We start from the raw sequence: 24536 nt of genomic DNA, 5'->3' as shown, positions 1-24536 counted from the left end.
TAGGGCTGGGAAATATGGCCTTGAAATTATTATGATTTTTTTTTTTTTACACAAAAATTAAATTCAATTACTGTATATAACCTCCCACCCCCAAAAAAATATTGCATTATGATTTTCAACTCTTCTGGTATTTGCTTTATTTGTCATTAAACTAAATAACAGAACGGAAAGGATAATTACAGATAAAAATTGTGTGTTTCCTCTTGAGAAAAAAAAAGTCAAAACATGTACACTAACATTCAATGGTTTGGGAGGTGTACGCGATATATATGTGAAAGTGGCCTCTGGCAGAGAGTTGGACTCTACTGACCAATCACGATAATGCTTGTTGATGACATCATCATGTCTGCCTAAGTATGAAAATGGCTACAACAACATCTGACCATGGACCTGGAGGCGCTGCCGCCTGCCAGTACTCTGTGTCCATGTGGAGCAGTCACCCATCCTCCTGGCTTTCTCGTCTGCTCGGGAACTACCAGGACAATGCTAGATGCTAAGCTAACTGGCGCCGCTCCAGTTACGAATTGGGTCTTGCTAGTTGGCGCAGCTAAACACCAGTCTTTTGCATGCAACAATACTAGCCAGGCTAACAGCTGAGCTGTTATAAAATGTAGTTGCAAAACACTTAAGTGCTTAGGTTTAGCCTTTCCTACCTAAAATACCTAAAATATGCATGACCTCTTTAATAGAAAGGTACCAAATTACACTGAATGGAATTCAATATTTATCTATAATTGCTCATTTATTTATTTATTTTCTAAAAAGTACTCTGTCACACCTAGCATTTGAGCTTTGTCTCACGTGAATTATTTATTTAGTGCTACCTGACATTTTAAACTCATTTCTTTATGTCTTCTTCTTTTGGGGATGTGGAAGGAAACTAGAGCGTGACTGCACCACTAGTGTCTAAAGTGTCTTCTAGTAAGTTTAATTTCCAATAATAAAAAAAGAAGAAGAAATCATTTTCAAAAAAGCAGCATGTAAGATCACAGAGTGCTTGCGTCTTTATCTAATGCAAAAGCAGCACATAAACATTTGACCTGAGCTAAGTTTTGAGTTGCAAAATATTTTGCTGAGGTCGCCTTTCCGCACCTACATGACAAAAGAGTGTAGAGAGCAAGAAATAATGCACACATGGCCTTCTCCTTTGCCTGGCTGACCTTGTGTGGCACATTGCTGTCTTTCAAGTGTGTGTTCGAAGTTTACACATGTGCTTGTGTGTTTGCGTGTACGAGACGTCTGACCTCACGTATCACTGCACCACCGCATGTATTGGATTCCCTCCATGCGTGGATCAATAAAGACTCTTATTAATGGACAGAGCTTTGAAGGTCACATGACATACGTCCATTACATTGCACTTTAAATATTATTTTACTGTGTTTGTTTGGTTTTTAGGACTCTTTTTTCCCCCCACCACATACTGTACATAAAATTGGTTTTACTCGTGGGTGTCAGTCAATGTGATGGAACAGCAGCATCCACTTTAGTGGCTGATGCTCAACTTTGACATGAAGAATGATCTGCATATGGAACAGCCAATAGCTAAGCCTAAACATGCCAAATTAAGCCTCATTCTACTGAGCAGTTATTGTCTCTACGTGCTTACTACTCGTTGAATTAGTTTAAATGTAAAATCCCATCTTTTGAGCACATTAGCTTAGCATCTGAATTGAACCTCTGTGGATAGCCGGCGTCAGCTAGTCTTCGTCAAAGACGAGCGTCCCCTGGAGATGAAGGCGTTTAAATTCAGTGGCGTGGGACGTTGCAGAGAGGCCGCTCGGCTTTTCTACGCCGACGCGCTTCTTTTAGCACCGTTAGCACTCCCGCATGCAGGCAGGAGTGCTATAAATAACTCAGCTTTCATGCGCCGTCGTCCCGGCAGCCTCACGCTCTCTTGCTCTTTTTTTTTTTCTACTGGCACTGAGAGCAGAGCTTGACCACACATGGAAGTCAAGATAATTTTGACTAATAATACACAGGAGCTATGAATGTCATAGTCAGTTTGGACTACGGACTGTATTTTTTTACTCGTTTATTTCTGGTGGATCTAAATTGGCCATAGGTGTGATTGTGGTTATGATTGGTTGTAAGTCTATTCGTGCCCTGTTCTTGCTTGGTGACCAGTTCAGGATGTACCCTGCCTCTTGCCAAAAGTCAGCTGCTACACCTTACCCGCATGACCAAGACTCTGGTGAGGATTAGCACCAGAGAAAATGGATGGATGGATAATTTTGCTGTTTTTATTTCTATTGCGCACAGTGGTTACTGTGAATAACTGTCAAGCAATGATGACATTAATTTTATTTATTATTTATTTACGGCTAAGGTGCGAACACCAGAAAGAAGAGCACAATGTCCCTTGAAATGAAGCAAAAATGTGGCAAAGCCTGTTTAATTCTTTACATTCTATTTAATGGCAACATTTCTGTATGCTTCTGTGAAGGCCAATTTTATAGCGGGATGTTTTTCTGATTAAAGAGCAGAGTAAAATTTGGCACAGAAACACTGAAACTGTTTAATGGTATTTCCATTTATTTCGGTGCGAAAAGATGATTTGCGATATGAGTGCTATAGGAAGTTACGAGCATGGTCATTGGTCACGGAACATAGAAGCCATTGAGTGTGCTGTGGACTATTTTTTGATTGTGGATCATTTGTAGTCGTTCTGTTTATTTGTACGGCGTGAGGTGGCAGCTAGTACTGGCAAGGCGAATGACAGCATAAATTATCACATGCACTTTGTACATTGTGATCTTGCATGTGAACTAGTGTCCCATGGACTTTTTTAGTGTATCATTTCTACTCATCATGTTTATTGCTATTGGGACTGGAGTGGGAAAAGAACATCGGCCGAGGTGGCAGTAGGCGCAAGCATGGCACGGATTGCTTAATGTGAGTATGCCCGTGTATTTAATAGTCATATTGGTCTATTTATAAACCCGCTGAACTCCTTCTGAACTCAAATTTTCCCTGGAAGTGTTCCCTTTCAATAACATCAAAGGTATCAGTAGTCTTCCATATAATTTCATGCCCGTTTAATCTGCCTTTTTTTTCTTCCTAATGGCCCAGTTAAACCCTCATATCAGGAGCCAAAGACACACTGACGGATTCATTGAACGCCTGCTATTGTCTTTGTGGAAGATGTTAAGGCCAGGAATAATAACCCTAAATTTTTGTTTGCGTTTTGTCCTCTGCTGTGTTCAAACTCTCGCCCTGGGCACCTCCAGGTGCTCCTCACCACACCGCCGGAACAATCACGGCGTGAACTCTGACTGACCCCTCTTTGGCTTCGTGAGAGAGCGCCCTTTCTGAGATCCGCTCCAATCGCTACTGTAGTGACTGATGTGCGGCCTTGACAGCAAGACTCGTTTGCAAATGCTGTAGCTGAAACAGCATTTGAATAGCTACCCACTGTAGTAACAAGATGCGCATCTTTGACATCAATTTACGGTAGTGACTGATATGCAACAAAAAAAAACAGAAAACAGCTCTTGGATTGCTGCTCACTGTAGTGACTGATTGTCAACACTGATTGTTAATTGCACAGAAAAAAAGCTCAATGATTCCCATTTAAAAATTTGCAAGTGGAGTGAAGGAAGGACCAATTACATTTTGGTTCCAATCCTAATAGGATTGTGGGGCCTTGGCGGAGATCTGTGCTCTACTTTAGTGCTAGGATGCGTGCTTCGTGAGATGAAAGAGAAGAAGAAGGATGCGCCTATCCAGCGAGCCGAGGGCACACGTGAGTGAGTGGGGATGTGATCAGCATGCTAAGAGTGTCAGACACACACACACACACACATACGCACACCTGCATGAGCAGCTGGAGGGAGATGAAGTAGTGGGAGGGTCTAATGGAGGGCGTCCGTTCCCCCCCATTCCTTCGTCGTCTTTTCTAGCAAGTCACGACCGACCCGCTCATTCTTTTACTGCGATAATGCAGGTAAAAGAGATATATTTTAAATGCTTTTTTAATCAAAGTATATCTTTGAAAGATTGATGGAAATGGAAACCGTAAAATGGTGCTTCAAATCCAACTGGCCAGCTTCCAGTGTCTTTTCGAGCATGGTTTCTTGAGACTTTTTTGTGGGCCTACTCCAGATAGATATGCCCCCCAAATTTCGTGCTGTTTGGTGAAACTGGTTTCAGGGGCTGAATTTTCCTTAAGGGGTTATTGGAGTTTTGTGTTATATGGCAAGTCAGGCTTCTAAAATGGTTGCTGCAAACTAAAATGGCTGACATCCCCTATACGTGGTGATATCGTATGTCAACCCTAATAAACACACACATAAAGCGCATGACATAACTAATTACTAAGCTGAATCACAAAGACATGGCCAGCCATCATAATTAGCATATTTGCTAAGCCATAATCGCCATTTGAAAGGCAAATAAACACTAATGAGCGACGGGTAGATTAATGAATGTGATGAATGAGAGCCGATAATCTTTTCAGAATTCACGATGGCGTAAAACCTAAAAAAAGATTGGCTTTTGTAGGTTTTGAGGATATAAAGTGCTTTTGTGAATTAATAAATGCTAAATGAGTCACGGTGAGTGACTGGAAGTAGATAACGGATCAGATATTAATATGTAATATCTCACCGCTATTTCATAATTTTCTCATTAGACTCATGAATGAAATGTCCATTGTACTGTATATGCTAAGTGGTGCCAAGGTTAGCGACATCATCGCAGTTAGCTACAAGTAGCTACTTTTCAACATTGATGCATTTAAATACAGCCAATATACGATATGTCATCAAAACTGGCGTTAGCCACTTAGCTCCAGCTTTAGCAACACTGCTAACTTTAACTACATCATTATTGCCAGCCTCAATGAAGTTTGCGACATCAATGACTTTTGCAATGTTTGGGTCATTAGCCATTGTAATTTAGCCACATGTTAGCTAAGCTGTGGTTTGTGATGCTAAGTGCCTATAAGATGAATAGGTGCAGTCACATGCATCAGTCTAGCAGTAGACATGTTCTCATCCGGAATACAATAGCACATTTATCTTTTTGTTGTCTCCAGAAACAGTCGACAATGTAGGCATTGTTTCACATGTAGACTCTACTTGTGTGTTATAATTCAACTGTTGTTACTTAACTTCCAGTTTCATAAAATGTTATTCAATGACTCCAGTTGTGCACACTCACTTCCTCCTACAGTGTCACGCACATCGGTTCTTTTTTTCACAGCTTCACAATGACGTGGCTCAATTGTGTGTGTGTGGGTGTGTGTGCGCGCATGTGTGTGTGCATGCGTGTGCGTGTGTATGACTGTAGACCACGAGGCTTTTAGCGTCCCGTCTGGAAAATCACTGCTGCTCTAATCGTAGATAGCGTGGATTCTTGTCACTGTCATTATCTCGTCATGGCTGTGTGAAAGGCAAAGGTGGGTAAATGAAGGGTGTTCGGTTTTGTGGAATTCTTATGGGGTCAAGAGGCAAAATGGACCTATCGTGTGTGTACAGTTGGATTATATCGCCTCCACTGAGTCTCTACAGCATAGCCCCTTTCACGCTGCCATCAAAGGGAATGTGTTAACGTTTTTTGTAAATGGTACCGACCCAAGAATGGAGGGGTTGAAGTCAATGTCGCCCACGTTAATTTCCTGCCTTCAAACTTTTTCTCAGATTTTTACCGCTTTTCCCCATGTGTCTGTCTCTGTGCTGTGTGAAAGGTAATCATCGAAATGGCTGTCTACCGAGGCCCTTTAAAACAGTCTTTTCCCCGTCAATTCACATACCACTGTTTTGTGTGAAAGTTACTGACTCCGGATGGAGGTGTTAAGTCAACTCACAATTTTCCCTACTTTTGTGGTCCTGTACAACTGGTTTTTTTTTCTTTTACCCCACACCTTTTCCTCTTGTGTTGGTGTTTTGTATGAAAGGTAGGGAGGGACCTCAAATGTGGGGTATTGGAGTTTACTTGCAAATTTTCAAGCTTTTGAGAACCTTCAAATATATGTTTTCCCTGTTAATTTTGCATACTGCTCTTAAAAACTTGGAATGGGGGAAGATGAAAATTCCCAAATTGAATTTGGGAATAATTCAGGAATTCTTTTGACCAAATTGCCATTGTGTGTGAAAGGTACCAACCTCGTATGGTGGGTTTAAAGTCGACTCATGAATTTCCCGGCATCTATTAACTGCTTTATACATTGCACAAGACGCTGGTGTTGATGTCATCCCATTATCTGATTGTGTGATTCCGCTTCTCCGCGTGAAAGTTTTCACAACAGACTACACTGGCCTGACCCTCTTGCTTTTTTTTCCCATCTTCAGTATGGGGAGGAGGAGGTGTGCTCAGACCGCCTGGACACCGACTTTGCCGACATTGACCTCTCGCAGCTGGACACCAGCGACTTTGACAGCGTCAACTGCCTCGGCGAGCTGCAGTGGTGCAGCGATCAGGCGGCGGATGCGTCGCCGGCCTCCATCCGATACAGCACACCCGACGAGCTTTTTGAGGTGAGCGGCCATATTGTTCTCATTCACGAATCGGTTTTGTTTTGAGAATTAAACTCGCATCTCAAGGTACCACAGTATATGTGGCAATTGGGTGAATTCCTTAGAACATGTTTTCTGCGGTCCAACCACAAGAAACAATGTCTGAAACCAAATTACCTTCCACCTATGTTTTTTGCAGCAAAGGGTCTTCATTAATTTTTTATTTTTTTTGTACATCGAGCCATGATGAACATGGTTGCCAGATTATGATCCAAAGGGAATCAATGATTGTTGATGTGTTCTGTGTTACAAGGTTAACAGGAAGTTGAAAAGTGTTTTCTGGCGCGTTCTAGATCGAAGAGGAGAACGCGGCATTGCTGGCCGCTCTGACCGACAGCCTTGACGGCATGGTGGACGCAGAGGTGGGCGGCCTCTCAGTCTTTCCCGCCCTCGGGGAGGACGAGCCCGAGCGGGACGAGGACGACACGGACCATCTTCATCACTTCTCTGTTGGGACAAACCACGTCAAATGCTCGCAGGACACAGAGGACCCCTCTCTGGTAAGGCCACTTCCTGTTCTGCTCTCTCTACTTCCTGTCTCACCTCCTCAACTTCCTGCACTGCTTTCTGTAGTTGTCAGTGTACTTCCTGGCTGACTTTCTTCATGCTACGATACTGCTACTGATACTTGCTGCAACACTACTTCCTGCGTGGCATTCTTGATTCCTATTCTACTGTCTGTACTTCCTGTCTGATATTCTCAACTTCCTGTATTACTTCTCTGCCTTCTGCACTGCATTCTCACTACCTGTATTACTCACCGCTTGTTGTTCGGCAGAGTTTGTAGGATTAATCACAAACAATGAAAATAAATCACGTCCCAACTGTCTTTACACAATGTAAATTTACTACCATACCGACAGATGACTAATTGTTATTTTAAACATTTATAGAGGTATACTTTAGCTTGTTGTCTGCATTACCATACTTAAATCCGTATCAGTGTGGCAGGCAGTCGATAGTTGCTACTAGTTTGTTTTCCACCAGCGTGCACCCGCTCTTTCACTTTTCACACGTCATTGTGGGATGCCTTAGTAGACCACCCTTCCCTCTCCCTTTTGCGCCTCCTGTTATTCCCCGAAGTCCAAAGACTTCCAGGAATCTAACTTTGTTGTCTTGTCCTGCACCTGAGCAACCCTGCGGACGCTATGTATCCCAAACCTTGATAGACTCCAGCTACAATGCTCACGACCAAGGACGCTAACTCATCATTCACTAAAGCTTGAGCAACCTTTTTGTGTGTCTGTGTGGGTATGTGTGCCGGAGCTGGACTACAAAGATGCTTTTGTTCCGGGTGGGCCGGCTGAAGCGTAAATATCCACTCAGCCTCACCGTTTGCATGACCCGTTTGTGGTGTGCTATCAATCTCCAGAATTTCAATTAAGACGTGCTAATTTTCAAAGATGTCTGGAATAAATGAAGGGGGGGGGGTGTTAGGGGGTGCACCAACTTTTTTTTGCAGTGTAAATGGGTCTAAGAGTTTGTTCTTTGACATAAAATCAAAGCTATTAGCTCATTAGGCTTTATTTTGATTTATTAGGGTATGAGTAGCATGGGGGTGCGACAACTCTAATGCTTTTGAAGAATTAGAAGGCTTAAAAAGTTTCGGAAAAGCTGTTGTCTGATGTTATATCAATGGAGCAATATGCTAAATGGCGTTTCTTTTGATCATTTTTGGTCGGAGAGTTTTTGGCGCTAAGCGTAGGAGTGCAACAATTCTATTGATGTGGGTACAGGTCTTAAAAAGTTTGGCAGCGGCTATTCTATTGCATTAAATCAACTGCTATAAAATTCACTAAACAGGCTTTGTGTGTATTTAATTTTTTTTAGGTGAGTAGTGGTACTAACGGTGAGGGAGCGCCCACTTTGGCGGGATATTGAAGGGGTGTGTTGCTTAAAATAACTGTGAAAGGGTGTTCTACAACATGAAATCAAGGTAGCTATATGCTGAACTGACTTTGTTTTGATCTATATTGGCAAGTTGGGGGAGGTTTTGGTGTTGAGGATAGGGGTGCTCCAACTTTGTCGTTTCAAGGGATGTGCGCCATAAGACGCTTGACAAGCACTTCTCTAAAGACTACTCTGTCAGGGTGTTGAAAAGTTTTGGGAAAAGCTGTTTTGCCACATAAAATGTATGTAGAAAATGTTCTAAACTGAAAAGTTGAAGAAAGGCTTGTTAAAGCTATAAAGGCTATTTAAAATAGTATTTAGAGTCTCAGAGAGAAATTGTGTAAGAGAGTGTGACGATACAAGCCTTTAGCATGAAGCTTAGCGTGGTAGAGACACACACACACACCAAGTGTAAAAGCAGGGCGCTAAATGCCTCAGTGGCATTGTTTAGTCCCAAAACAGCGAGTCTCATGACAATGTTGTCTTTGTGTTTTGACAAAAACTACCAAGTGCACCACTGGCCTGTCCTTGAGTGACATTGAAAAGTCAACAATCCAAATGACAAGCGAGGCAAGCAGGTTAATCAGTTACGTTAAGGAAGAATAGGAAGCGAGAGAGAAAATGGTTACAAGTCAAAGTCGTTGGTGCTTGGAATCATGCAATGTTGGATTTTTTTTTTTAAACCAACTTCAGTAAATGACAAGAACAGAAAGCACTTGGGGAAGTTCAAATAAAATATTTTTTGATTTTCCTGGGTATTTCTTACTTACATAAAAATGTGCATACCTGGTATATATTTTTACATTTCACTTCACAGGTCAATAGTCCCTCAGCCTTGAGAGTGCTTGTTCCCTCTGTTGGTGTGAATGTGAACTACAATTCCCTCCCGCAGGCCAGTCAGTCTGATCTGCATGTGCTTGAAAAGATTAGAATTTACTGCAATTATTTCCAAGACAAATTGTTATAAGGAAATGTGCCGATAAACTAAGTGTTTAATCAGCTGAACACAATTGATTTTTATTGCCTGTTTAAGTGGTAGATTTGATTTATTGGATTTAGCCCTTTTACAGGCTGGCACACAGTTTACTAGTTAGCTAAGTAGGTAGTTAGGTAGGCAGGCAGGTAGGTAGGAAGGAGGGTAGAAAGGAATGTAGGTAGATAGGTAGGTTTGTCAGTGTCTTACTGCTTGTGTGCTTTCACATAGGCTTGAATATAACATTTGGGGGACAAGGCCTTCATTGTTGTGTCCTAGGAAGTCATCCAGAATGGAACAATCTGTGTTTGAGAGGCTCTGAAACACTTGCTCGTGCTTAAGGATGCTTCTGTGGAGTTTTGCATGTGGCCCACACACGCTAGCCCTCTTCAGCATCCTCAATGGAAGCCTTCTCCTCATCTTCCTCCTCCTCCTCATCATCGTTGCCAATTTGGCTGGTCCACAAAGTGTTAGTGTAGGTGTCAGTAATCTGACCCACAAATCCTTTCCTCTCTGATTTAGCCAAACACTGTCAGGTGGTCATGTTGTAATAATTAAGGCACGGACACTTAAATAGAGTATGTACCGGACAGTGGACCAGACTCATACCAGACTTTTTCCAACTAGTACCAGACTGGTACCTTACTAGATCCATACTACTACCAGACTACAACCCAACTGTATCAACACTTGAACTAGATTAATACGAGATCAGATTAGAACCATCCCACGTTAGGCCCAGACTACACCTGAACTAGTACCAGACAAGAAACAGGTTAGAACCAGAATAGTATCATATAATATAATAATACAAGTGCCAAACTACTTCCAGACTACAATATGAATACAACCACAGTAGAACTAGATTTGTACCAGATTAGAACCAGGCTAGTATCAAAATTAAACCAGGCTTTAGACAAACTCACACCAGTCTCTTCCCTCTTATTTTCTACTAGTATTTGTACTAGTACTGGAAGACAGTAGCCATACTACTACCAAACCAATACTAGACTAGAATCACATTATAATCAGACTAGAACCAGACTAGTAACATACTATAACCATGCTCAAACCAGATTACTACCAGACTAGTATTTGGCAAATTACCGTATAAGGACCTGTCTGGACCCAGACTAGTACAGGAGAGAACTACTAGACTAGCAGCAGACTAGAACCAGGATGGTGCCATACTAGTGATAAATGAGTATCAGACTAGTACCAAACTAAAACTAGACAAGGGCCAGACCAGTACCCAAATAGAAGCAGGCAAAAAGATGTCTAGACCCAAACGAGTTCCAGGTTATAACCAAATTCGCACCAGACCACTGCCTATAGACCAGACTAGTAACACATGTTTACCTGGCTCTTACCAGACTACAATCAGACTGCAACCAGACTAGTGTCAGACTGGAAAACGGTTACCCTCCCCTATGGAGCATACAGCGCTCCAGATTTAATCACAGTATTTTCTCCCTAATCTGATATTATTTGATAGGTATGTCATGAAGACAGTCTAATGATGATGATGATGAAGCTGATGATGTGAAGACCATGTTCGCTCTACAATGTAATAATAATTTATATTCTTCTTCGTCTTGTGTTACCAGCTGAAGATCCTGCTGCTGACTCCGCCCAATGTGCCTGTGGGCAAAGATGGCGTCCACGGGCATCGCTATAGCAACAAAGCACTGCACTTACGGAAGGTCCGACCTCCGGTTAAGGTGTGGAAATAGACCTGGATAACGACTACTTCGTACCAGACTAACACCAGATTAGCAGTTGATTGAACCAACAGACAAGTACCAACCTGGAACCTAATAAGGAGCACACTGGGACCAGGCTAGTCCCTGAGTAGACCTGACTGCAACCAGACAAAGTACAGACTGAAGCATAGTAGGACAAGACTAATATCAGACAAAATCAAAAAGTTGTTTTGATTTCACCTGAACTAAAATATGAATTGTACCCCTTTTATTCTAAATTAAAAAGTCAATCTCTACTCGTAGAGTTAGCGATACAGATCACGTTGAGAAATCTTTCCAATAATCATTGATGTTTTCTTTTGTAGTGACACTTCCTCTTTGTTGTTGGGTACCAGACTCGCAATTCTATTAAATTAGTCCGTCTGGGAGACTTTTAGCATCATTGCATTGCAATTCAATTTCTTCTCCTCATGCATAACGACAAGAAACGATGGCGTAAATAGTGAAAGACTCTCTTTAAATTCTAAACACAGCCAAGCTGAACATGTGACTCTCTGATGTCTTTATACACTTTTCAATTCCGCTCTTCACTCGTCAGAAACAACAAACGGCAGCCCTGACGTCTCATTTTAGGAGTGAGTGTGGTGCAGAGAGAGGCCATCGCTCATAACAAATGTGGCGTAGGGGAACGTACGACTGCTCTGTACTTGATGATTGTGGTGCTACTCGTCCAACTAGGGGCAGCAAAGCTAAACTCCATAAGGGGCGGCTGTGGGAAAGAGAATGGCACAACGCATGGACCACTAATTAACTTTGTTAGAGCAAGACCAGTAGTTTTAGAGACGCAGAATTGTACCTTACTCGAAGCAGGCTATTATCAGACTATTACCAGGCTATTTTAAGACCAGGGTAGTATCAAGCTAGTACAAAACTACAACCAGGCCAGTACCTGAAATTCCCTAATACCATGGATTTACGAACATACAAGACTGCAACCAGTACAGAAACACGAGTACTGTATGTCTCAAGAAAATAACTAGTACCAGATAAAAGCAACACCAGAACCATACTATGACTAAACTAGACCCAGACCATTTTAAGTCTGGTACCCAACTAGAGTTCGACTTGAACCAAATACTGGTGCGGTAATTGCCATTCTTCGCAGCCATCTATGTGAAAGACACATGCGATGCAGTAATTGGATAAACTGTGTGAAAGGATCTTCATATTTATGCGGTTAATCAACCAGCTTGTGTCTCCCTCACAGATGGATCCTTCTCAGGTTCGGAAGCCGCGCGCCGTGCGTCCGGCGGGCCGCCTATGCACCGAGCTCCACCGTCATCTCACCACATCACGGCGTGACGCCAAGGATCCCCCAGCTGCCGATCCAGAGGATGAAGAGGAGGAGGAAGACGACGAAGACAGCGAATCAGAGGAGGACGATGATGATGAGGAAGAAGATTCTTCCGGTAGCGAGGTGGAGGCAAGGCAAAGCAAGGCCCCCGCCGAGCCAGCCAAGCCACAGTTCACTTCGGAGAAAGAACTCCGCTCTGTGGTGGAGCTTATCACCTACATGCACACATACTGTATGCCAGTGCGCAAGCAGCAGGGTCTGGACCGCAAGGAACCAGCCAGGCCTCGGACTCGACCCGACGCCGCCCGCCTGTCGGTTACAAACTCTCACAGCCGGGTAGTCCTGGTGGCTCCCCAGGTGAGCAGTGGTCCAGGGGTTGCCCCCCGGAGGCTTCCCTTTGCGAGGCATAGGGAGATGAAAACCGACTCGCTTCTCCGTGAGCTTCTTCAGAAGAGTAGCTCATTCGACGTGAGCAAGCCTTACGGACAGCACAATCCGCCGTACACCCAAGAAGGACCAGGATTCCTGCCTTCCAACCGCCCACCCGGCACCCCTAAACCGAATCTTTGTAAAGACCCTTCTTCAAGAAACTCCTCCTATGAGGCGCCGCAAAGCCCCGCGGAGGATGGCGGCTCCTTCTCGATTCGCCGCTCCAGACGTCTGGCTTCCTTCCCCAGCCGCTTTGCTAAGAGGCTGCGGCCCGGGCAGCCGAGGGACGGCGACAGGAAGGAAGAGCGGGATGACAAGCAGGCGGAGGACAAGTTCTCGCCAACTCAAGCCGGAGGAGGGACCACTACGGAGGCAGGAACACAAGGTGACACAACGGAGGTGACCAAAACCTGCTGCCACAGCGGTGAGACCATGGGCTTTGTTTGGATTTTTCAGGGTTGGTAGTTATGCCAAGAACAGGGCTGTTAAATGAACTTGTTATTTCAATAGTTTGGGAAAAGGCCATCTTGCGACATAAAATCCTTGTAGCTATAATGAAATCAGGTTTTACATTTATTGGTTAATTTTTTAGACCAAACACAGTTTTACAATCCCACACCAAATTAGCCAATCAAAATGGACTTAAGAAGGTAATTTTGGGAAAGAGCACAATAACAATGGGACAATATAGTAGAGTTGACTTTAATATAAAGCTAACATGTTTGACAAAAGGGACATGACTGATGAATGTTGTGACGTGATATGAGTCCGTTGTATGAGGACAGTGCTTGTCATTGTTGCCCACATACTCCAGTCCTTTATTACTCAAATTGTTTTTCTTTTGTGTGTGTACAGAAAAGCGAACCTGCCTGTGTCTGCCTCTCAACGGCAACAAGTCCACAGGGTGAGGATTTCTCTTTGCTTTGTCACACTCATGCCGGCCGGCTGCAACATTGTTCATGCCGTGGATGAGCCAATGTGTTTAAGATTCTTTGTTTGTCGCCACAAGCAGGCATCTTGTCATAAGAAGTGAGAGCAGATGCATGAGCAGTTTACTTAACAGCACTTGCACATCAGTTTTTACTCAAGTGCTTAAAGGGTCTCTGTTGGAGACCTAGAATGACGTTTTTTGTAGGAGTGCGTGGTCTCTGTATAAAGTCTAGAAGGAGGTCTCTGCAAGATAACTTGGTCCTTGTACGAGGCCTTCAGGGAGGTCCCTGTAGGAGGCCTTGAAAGGTCCCTCGAGAGTCATTGGCTTTTGTAGGAGTCCTTGAAGGATATCCCAGCAGGTGTTCTTGATCTCCGTAGGAAGCCTTGAAAGAGATCCCTGTAGGAGGCCTTGGAAAGGTCTTTTGTACCTGAACGGTCTGGTATGAGCCTTGTAGTAGTCTTTAAAGGGGGTATCTGTATGAGCCCTGGGTCTCTATACGAGGCCTTGAAGGAGGTCTCTGTACAAGGCCTAGGGGGAGGTCTGTTTAGTAGACTACTCAAACTGCAGCTGATTCCAATTAACAGGATCGTTATCAGGCTTAAAACAGCGCTTGCTGATGCCATCCCTTCTCTAGACTCTAAACTCACTGTAGGAGGCCTTGAAGGTGGTCTATCTGGAGTCCTTGGCATTTGTAGATGTCCTTGAAGGATGTCCCTGTAGGTGTCCTTGATCACCGTAGGCGGCCTTGAAGAGGTCTCTGTAGGATGCCTGATCATTGAAGGAGTACCTGAACGAGGTATTTTATGAGTCTTGTAGGAGTCATTGAAGGAGGTATCTGTAGGCGTCCTTGGTCTCTCAACAAGGCCTTGAAGTCCTTGAAGGAAGTCTTTCTAAGAGTATCTGAACGAGGTCTTATATGAGCCTTGAAGGAGGTCCAGATCCTTGAAGAAGAATCCTGTAATGACCTTTTACAAGGAGGTCCCTTAAAGAATCCTTTAGGGAAGTCTATAAATCCTTGTATAAGGTCTCTGTACAGTGCAAATCCTTGAATCAGGTGATTACTTGTATGATTACCTGTTGATGTACAGTACGTACATATAATTGGAATCCTGCATCCGATTTAAAACATGTGACTCTGTCTGGTTGTCATTTCTCATTCCAGCAGCCTAATATTGATGCATTCTAATCCAAAACAGATTGTACTCCAAGATGTTTAATGATTCTGACTGTAATCTGAGCCCAGACGGGTGCGTACTCGCTGCCCGCGCTTTTCCACATTAACCTCCCGCCAGCGTCCCTGGAGCGTCTCCAACTCGCTCAGGCCGCCACACTGAACACGTTCCCTGGCATGGGTCCATCCTTCACATTAATCTGCCTTTTTCAAACGCTGGCTGGTTTTTATTCCCGTGGCCAGTGTGCTTGTTGCGCCCAAAAAAAAAAAAAATAGATGGGAGAAGAATAGCGGCGAGGACAGGCCTGCATGTGGTTGCTGTCATGAGAGAGGAGGCATCATGATGAAATTTTACATGATTCTCCTCTTTTGTTTTTTCCATGACTGAAGAGAGTTCAGCAGCAAGACTTTCGAGCAGACGCTCGGCGTGGATCTGTGCGGAACTGCAGGTACTTTTTTGAGTCTTTGAACGAGATATCTGTATGAGTCCTTAAAGGAGGTCTCTCTATGGGTCTCCAACAGAGTCCTTCAATGGCACCATATAAATAATGTTCTCTGCAGGTCTGACGCCACCCACTACGCCGCCTCACAAATCAGTGGAGGACGACCTCTTCAAGCCAACCGAGGCCAGAAAGGATGGCGAAAGAAACGGTGATGGTGAGGAATCCGTCCACTCGTCTCCTGGTGGTGTCGCTGGCCTTCGAGGCTCCTGGCTGAGCCGCTTGCATCAGCGTAAGCTTCCGGAGCAGACGGAGCTGTATGCCCAGCTGCGGCGCATGGGTCAGGCCGGAGACGATGACTCCTGCCGTGACTTCGGCGACCACGACTATTGCGCGCTGAGCCTTGGAGAATCCCGCAGGCGCAGCGTCGCCATGCTGGGCGCCATGCTGCAAGGGACTGGAGAACCCCAAATCGGCGATGGGGTGCCAGAAAATGGCATCCAATCTGACGTTGGCAAACTGGTGACATCATCACAACCTCCGTCTGACTGCCAATCAGCAGCTGCCACGCCCCCCACTTCGGAGGAAGAGGCGGAGTGCTCTGCGGCGTCCCGCTCGTCCTCGCCAATGCTCCACGTGTGTCCTGACTCCCCCGCCAGCAAGGCAGACTCCAGGTAAACATCCCAAAACCAGAAGTAGCTTTTGATGGGAAAGATGTCCATGCTAACATGGCCGCCACGTAAGCCCTAGTTCTGTCACTATCTAATCTTTTTTAAATCGATTATCTTACTGATTATTCTATCGACTAATCAATAATCGCCTCACCAAGCCCCCCCAAAAAAAAATATGATTTTTTTTGTTAATCCAACACCAATGAAATTAACCTATCCTAAACAGTTAGCAATCGCGATTAGCATTAGCACGCTAGCGATCGCCACTTGTCTTTAGGTAAACAAACACTAACTACCAATTAGTTTACACATCATTATATGTACTTTGCACATGTAATAATGTCTTAAAAGTCATTTACAGACGATGCTTCAACATTAATACCATGAGTAAACAAAGGTGTTAGCCTATGCTAAACAGTTAGCAATCATAGTTAGCATTAGGGCACTAGCGATGACTACTTAAGGTAAACAAACACTACCATTTAGTTCACACATAATTTTATCTACATTACACATGTAATAGTGTCTTAAAAGTCACTTACAGACAATGCGTCAACATTATTCCATGAGTAAAGAAGTTTAGAAATAGCTGTTGGCTCCACGAGGTTAATAACTTCCTGTTCCTGTCTTCTTCTGGGCACGTTTAGTGCTTGACTGCTCTCTACTGGTTAAGAGATGAACACCTAAACCCGCGTGGCAGCTTATATTTTGGAATAATTGCACTTTTTAGGAATGTACTTTGTGGTGTGTAGTCATCAAGAAGAGCAATGGATCAAAATAATTCACCTGCTCTGTTTTCTCTCACTGCTGTTGTTTCACCTTTTTGTTTATTTTTCCCCTCATCTTTCGTCTCCCATCTTTTCTCCCATCCTCAGTGAACACTCGGAGATGTGCCCAAATGACGAACAAAGGAACAAAGCCAAATCCGACGAGGTACGCAGTGTTCCCGTTCCACTCCGTAGTGAATCACAACAGTGTTTGGATGTGGGTGTGTGCGTGCGTGAGACTAGAGACAACATCTGCAATGCTAAAAACCTCCTACGTCCATCTGTGTGTTCTCGCCCGCCCGTTGCTAACTGTTGCTATGGTTTCCTTGTTGCCAGGAGAACTGTCAGGTGTTCTACATCCACAACCTGCCCAGCAGCATGACCCAGAACATGTTGAAGAAACGCTTCCAGGTCTTTGGCACGGCAGAAGACTGCAAAGTCATCATCTGTAATGAGTACGTAACCAGACCAAGCACTTGACAAAGTCACCATTACAGTACACTAGAGTAGCGGACACAAAAAGTCTCAAGAAACCTTGCCCAAAAACACATAGGTCTTCCATTTTGGTTAAAAGCAGCCATCTTAGGCTCATTTTAACCATTTCCAGGGTCCTTCCAGAATAATTGTTCTAACCATTTTCACTTAGCAATATCAAGTTTAATAGCAATGTCACAAAAAAGTCTCAAAAAGCCTTGCCTGAAAAGACAAGGGAAGTCTGCCATTTTGGTTCAAGGTGGCAATTTTAGGGTTCATTTGAGCATATCCAGGGGTTCTTCAATAAAAATAGTCAGAACCAGTTTAACTTAGCAACATGAAAGCCATGTGTATCTTGAATGGACCCACAAAAATGTGTCAAGAAGCTTTATGTGAACATGCTCAGGAAGCCATTTTATGGTTCAAAGCGGCCATTTAGGCACAATTTGACTTTTTAGGGGCCCGTCAAAATTTTTGACACCAAATTTGAACCACATGCGAGGAGGTTCCAGTGCAAAGGGCTCTTATGCATAAAAAATACCATTCGTGGATGGCACCAAACTACTCAACACACTGAACTCAATTCTCACTGAAAATGTTAATATTACTGAAGTACTATGTTTGTCCTGCATGTCATTCCACGTCCGTAAAATTATTAAGCCTACTCACATTGTAGTACAACGCAGTGTAAGACCTGTTACACCAAAAAGCTGCAGCAAAAAAAGAGATGAGTTTTTGTTATTGCGAAATATCACAAGGTCCCAATTTTTCAGATTTGTGTCTATTGCCTACAGGGAGCGCTGCGGCGTAATAAAGATCCGCCAGTCTGGCATCCAGCGGCACCGGCGGGAGCGTGAGAATGTTTTCCAGAGCGCACCTGTGAGCGGGAGGAGACTGACAAGGAAGCGCTACATCGACCTTGGTGACTATTACAACACACACAAAACCGAAGGTGTAACTTCCCGTACGCTAGGCTAATGTTAGCCCAGCATCAAATCTGGGCCTGTTTATTTGAACACAAAGTGAATCTTCTGTTGTGTGAATTTCATCAGTCTGACAGTCATGATATGTTGATGGCGTAGATATAAAAATGTTTTTTAGTAATTTTCAGACCAATTAACTTACATGGAAGCATTTCCATTGGCACACACAACATTTGGGATTCACTATGCTAGGCTAACATTAGCATGTATGCCCTCCCTCTCATTCAAGATGAGGCAGGTCCAGGCCCAGTCAAGAGCAAGTACGACGCGCTGGACTTTGATACTCTGCTGAAGGAGGCCCAGAAGTCGCTGCACCACCGCTGACTGTTTCGCCGCGTTGGCCCCACGCCGCGCCGCGACTGTCCCGCCTTATTAAACGCCGCGCCCCGCAGCAGCAGAAAGAAGCGGTACACACCTCTCCACATAAAATGTTTACATTTTTAAAAAACGATGGGAGTAAATCGACGACAAGAACTTTTTTTTTTTGGGAGGCAAAGGCGGCTACTTTGTATTAGCTACGAGACCAGCCGCGGCGCTACGTCCTGCCGAGAGACCTCCGTAGCAAATCCTTGTTGTGTGTGTGCGTGTGTTTGTTTGTGTGTCTCTGTGAGAAAAAAAATCCGGGTGGCGGGCGGAGTGCTATCGCCATAGAAAAATCAAAAAACAAAAAAAAAGCAAACCTTGTGTGTGGTTGTTAAAAAAATGGAGAAAAAAAAGATACCCGCTGTGTTGGATGTTCTACATGGAAAAAAACTGTCGTGTGTGTGCAAAGAGTATAACGTTCAATGTAAAAAGGTTGGCAAAAGTTTACAAAAATGAAGATTTTATTTCTTGTTTTGTAATTGTAGTGCTTCCTTGATTTGATCTATGCACCGTTGGGAGGTTTTTTCTGCTTTACCCGCTGTCACCGTCAACGCAAAATCCCCAAATCCCCGCAGCGCCCCCTACTGGTCCGTGTTTGGTTAGTGACATGGAGACGCCAAATGCTTTGTAGGAATGCTTCATCTGAAGAGTAGGAGGCTAATGCTAGCCTGGATAAGCTTCCATTCATTTTTTTGTTTAATCAGATTCTTGAAAGGCTGCTAGCATTAGCTTTAGCCAGCTAGCACTATTACACAGCACACCACTGTTTTCTACTGTTAAAAGGCCATTAGCGTTAGCTATAGGCAATTCGTTCACAGCACATCTGTTGTACGTACGCACTCAACGTTTGCTTTAACCATTCTAGCGTGACCATTGTACACCTCTCTTCTAGTGGTTGGTGTTTCTTATAGCTCTTGAAAGGTTGTTAGCGTTAGCTGTAGCCAGCTATCCCAACCACCCAGCACTTCAATTTTACATGCACCGTCAACTATCATTATCACAGTGCACCTCTCTTTTCTAGAGTTATCTTAACCAGCTAGCAAAGACCATAGCACATCTTTATTTTACCTTCACAGTTAGCTTTAGCCAGCTATCATGTTCACAGCGCACCTTTGTTTTACAAACACCCTCAATCAAAGATAGAGTTAGCCAAGTAGTGAAACTGAAGCGCACTTCTATTAGTGTAAGCTTTATCCAGCACGCCTCTGTTTTACACATAATGTTAACTTTAGCCAGGTAGCGCAACCACATTCCCTTCATTTTCTACTGTTAGCTTTAGCCATCTAGCGCAACCACATTTCCACACTCTTGTCCTTTGTACCTCACCTCAACACCCTCTCTTCCCCCTTCTTATAAATTGGAAGCACGTTAGTATTAGCTTTAGCCAGCTAGCCGGCTTACTAAAACAATCAGAAAAGGTGGAGCATTCCCACATTGCAAGCTGCGGACTGGTCCACTCCGCTGATGCAACATCTCTTGTTTACATTTAAACTGCAGCCTGTGTCGTTCAGTTGGGGGTGGGCGGAACACTATGATTGGTTGCCAGTGGCGGTGGCGCCATCACGAGAAACATCCCTGTCCCCCTCAAAATGTCCCGATTGACTTGTGTTGGTTTGATCTGATGGAATGTATTTGTCATCTGAATGTAAACATCCCCTTTAGCGGCAATTGGTTGCACCCAATGCGGCCAGTAGGAGGCACCGAAAAAGAAAAAAAAAGGGGAAGGAAGCGTTGGAATTTAGCAAGAAAACGACGCGGGTGGTGTCAGCTGAGCATCTCTACCTCACGTCCATGCACCGATGCTCTCGCCGCCGCCTTCTGTCCCATCAGGGTTCATTCTAAAGACTTTTCTGCACGCCGCCATGTTTGTAGTTGTAGGAAGATGACGTCTCGCCTCCAATTTGCTATAGCCATTTAGCCTGACCACAGCATACCTCTATTTCACACAACACTTAGCATTAGCTTTAGCTCAAAATGTCTGCCACTGGTTGGCGCATCGGCTCCAAAAATGGCGGCGTGTGGAAGGCTTTAGTCCAGAGCACTTCCTGTCCTTGCCGAAATAAGACGCAGCTCTGTGCGGGTTCAAGGCCTTGATTTGACCTTGATTTTCCGGGTCCTTCCACAGTTTATCAACCCACACACATACACACGCATACACACAAGAACGTTGAATGTTTACACCATGGTTTACAGAGAAGCTCTAATATAAAAAAAAAAAAAATATATATATATACACACACACACACACACATACAGTATGGTCTTATATAATGTGTACATAGAACTAAACGATGTGTTTTATTTTGGGCGGCGGCGGCGGCAGGATTTGGAGGGAACGTTGACGTAACTTGACACACAAAGTCCAACACTGTTTTAAAAAAAACATGAAAAATCCCTTTAGATTATCACATTTCTTTAATTGTGTTTGTGTTTTTTTCCTGTGTTGTTGGATGCAATACCAAGAATGGTCACTAAAAAGGAATGTGATCGACACCGTGTACAAAAATCATTAGTAATCTTGCACACTTTACGTCCCGACTGGATTGTGGGGGTGAAAAGGCCGGGGGGGAGAGTGGGGGTGATGATGATGGTGATGATGATGATGATGATGATCATGATGATGATGGAGGAAACCCAGCCACCAGTTGGGAATTTGTGGCGGGCCAAATTTGCCTTTAAAACTGACGCATACTAAACATAAAAATGATTTTCATTTCCACAAACTTACACACATAAGCTTATATACACGAGCTTATACATATCAACTTAAAGTACATACACAAACATTCATACATGTACGCAAAAATGTATACAAACCTGCATCAACATACATTTGCATACACAAACTTGTACTGTATCCATTTGAACTTATGTGTACTATTGTAATGTACATGAACTTACATACACATAAACTTGCACCAAGATTCATAAATGTACATCCACAAATTTACTGGTAAACTTGCATGCATGCCAACTTACATACAAGTCATCATACATATGCCAACTTAAATTAATCTCTGTACACATTAACTTACATGAATTAACTTAAATACTAATATACACACATAAGTATAAGAAATAAAATGCATCAACTAACATGGCAACTACATTCACGTCATCTTACATACCTCAGCTTACTTGAACTTACACAAACTTACACCAACTTAGATACATAGTTGCACATGCACACAAATGTACATGTAAATTTATAAAAATACATCAATGTACCTTTAATTAAAAAAAAAAAGCACACAATATCTTATAAACACTTAAATACTGTTGAAGCATAAATCGAGTCAGGTAATGATTTGATTAATTGAGGGCGGGTTTAATGCCTGCACTAACCTTGACCACCTTTAGGGGGAGCCATATAATTTTATAAGGATAACAGACGAAAAACCTAAATTTGAATCGGGACGGATATAATGAAAAAAAGAAAATGCGTGGACCCTGGGAGTTGCGATGTGCAAAATTCATATGCGCCCTGAGAGACGCCCTCAATCAAATAATTTATTGACCCACTTTACGCTACACCGTAAATCAAATTTCATTAGAAATGTTTTCACATTTACAGTCACACTTAGCATTTGCTTTGCAATATAGTAATACACTCTACATGTAATACAATCCAATTGCAATTACATTAAAAAAATATCTACATTTTGCAACTTTGGCCCCCGACATCTCCTCATCACGTGATCCCGTGATCACGTGATCACAGCAAAGCCTTAAAATCAACAGTTGGCTCTTCCCCTTCCGCACGGCACCCCTCCCATCCAGTCCCGACCGCCACTGAGGACTGAGGTTTTTTTTCCGAAAGAACTCTTTTTCAATAGCCATATTCTAAAAAAAAGGGTATATACATATATATGAATATATCTCAATATATATTTGTGTGTTTGTGTAGATATATAACTAGATGACGATATACTTTCTTATAGAAAACTTTGATGTTGACCTTTTTTTTTCCTCAAGTGTTTTGGAAAGGCACATTTTAATAATGTGTAATAATAAGCACTGTCCACACGGGCTAGTTCCAATCAATCCAAATATGAATACTAATAATGATAATAATCAAACCTTCCAAAGGGAAAATATTCTCGCCACAATGCAATACTTCCTGCTCTTCGTTTGGGAAAAGTGGGAGGAAAACCGGCAAGAAAAACTGCAAAACTTGACCAAAAAAAAAAAAAGTTGGCGGCTTCTTTGTTTTCTGTTCACACGCTAAAGTGTTTTGTTTTTTATTTTCTACTAAATCATTTTAGCACATGAAATAAACCTTTAAGGATGTCAAATGAGCACTTAGTAGGCAAATGATTCTACGTGAAACAATAAATATAAATAAAATAATAAATATAAAAGTGAAAAAAATAAATGTGAGCGTGTGGAACAATATAAGATAAAGGGCATATGATGTATTTGACTTATAAGGACTATCACACTCACCTGATTCTCTCTCTTTTTTTAAAACTAAATATGCTAAATACTTCTAGTGAGATTTTATATTTTTACATATATTTTTTTTGGTTATTATTATTATTTATGCTCCACCTAGCTTGGATGTTTTTTGAGGTGTTTCCTTCCTTTTCTCTCTTTTTTTTTTTTTTCTTTGTGTGTGATTTCACATCGGGTAAAGAATGTGGAGAGGAGAGGGGCGGGGATAAAAAGGCATTTCAGTATTTTTGAATTGTTCAAATCTAGTTTCATAGATGTTCTTGTTATAAATTATATTTTAATTGGTGTACATAGTTTGAAACAGGAGACGCTGGCTTCCTTTTAAACTGAATACATTTTTCTCTTCAGAGATTGTTTACATTATGAAACTGTAGAGACGTGCTCCTCATATACTGTATAAAGGACATATATTCATTGATTTGCCTCCAGAAATAAAACCCTAATGAACAGCACTCGCTTGCAGCGCTCCGTGTCGTCATTTCAAGCTATGAATCCAGTACACTGCCACCTACAGGCCAACTGTTGCATCACATCAGTCACTATAGTGTAACATCCTCCACATCATCCCCCAAAAAAATTCCTTGGAAGTCTTGATGAATTTTGAAATGCAAATTTGTGATTCAGTTATTGTGGTTGAAAGCTGTTAAGTTGATTTCCGCTGTTAAATCTTAAATCAGTCCCTATTAGTGCCTGGAGCCGTAGACCAAATCCAGATTTACATATTTGTTTACCATTTAACCGACTGAATCCTGATGTGTTGCTAACTATACTTTTTGCCAAAAATACAAATTTAAAAATCCAAATTAAGCCTCATATTCACTTTTTTTGAAAACATATCGGCTAATGCGCTAACAAACCTACGGAAATATTTTCCTTTTTAGTTTCAAATTGCTTACTAACCCAAGGTGTGTTTCCTCTTGTGGCAAAGTTTTAAATTCATCCACGTCATCCATCCATGTTCCTTCTGTCGTAAAAGCTAGCTAACGCTAAGCTAACCTAGGTTGGTTCGTCTCTCCGGTCCAGCAAGTTAGCAAACTCGCTTTATGCTCGGGCGGCAGTGAAATAACGACATTACAACATTATAATACTGTTGGTTAAAGCTACCCTGACACAAATTGCCAACTCTTGTCGACTCTGCTGGAGTGTTTATCAAGTGTGTGCGTGCGTGCAGGTGTGTATGTGAGAAGAGTGGAAACAAGAGGAGACACGAGTGTTGGAATTCATCCTGTCAAGTACTTCCTGTCCTGTCCTCTGTCCGTCTTCTTCTTCTCCACTTTGGTGTGACTAATGTCGCTTACATAAGGACCAAACACATAAGCAACATTTACCGTATATATCTGTATAGATGAGCTGCATTCAAAAGCCTACCGTGTATACTGGACTTCAACCTACAGTGTTCTTATTGAACCACGCA

At 42.8% G+C, this 24536-nt stretch overlaps 1 protein-coding gene across 1 annotated transcript in view; it reads left to right on the top strand.

The window, feature by feature from the left end:
• ppargc1b (peroxisome proliferator-activated receptor gamma, coactivator 1 beta) overlaps window positions 1-23574 on the top strand; it is a 60047-nt gene extending 36473 nt beyond the window's left edge. The window contains exons 2-12 of the mRNA XM_086084793.1: window positions 6294-6479; window positions 6812-7018; window positions 10989-11102; window positions 12352-13291; window positions 13723-13771; window positions 15360-15418; window positions 15531-16083; window positions 16956-17013; window positions 17184-17302; window positions 18116-18243; window positions 18534-23574. Coding sequence (XP_085940919.1) covers window positions 6294-6479; window positions 6812-7018; window positions 10989-11102; window positions 12352-13291; window positions 13723-13771; window positions 15360-15418; window positions 15531-16083; window positions 16956-17013; window positions 17184-17302; window positions 18116-18243; window positions 18534-18628 — 2508 coding nt within the window. The 3' untranslated portion in view covers window positions 18629-23574. The remainder of the gene's footprint in view (window positions 1-6293; window positions 6480-6811; window positions 7019-10988; window positions 11103-12351; window positions 13292-13722; window positions 13772-15359; window positions 15419-15530; window positions 16084-16955; window positions 17014-17183; window positions 17303-18115; window positions 18244-18533) is intronic.
• Window positions 23575-24536: the final 962 nt, after the last annotated feature.

This window comes from Leptonotus elevatus, chromosome 9, assembly GCF_054856555.1.
Source record: "Leptonotus elevatus isolate MCC_2025b chromosome 9, RoL_Lele_1.0, whole genome shotgun sequence".
NCBI classification, from domain to species: Eukaryota; Metazoa; Chordata; class Actinopteri; order Syngnathiformes; family Syngnathidae; genus Leptonotus; species Leptonotus elevatus.
Note: the sequence above shows the minus strand (reverse complement) of the source record. Positions and strands in the feature narration are given on the sequence as shown.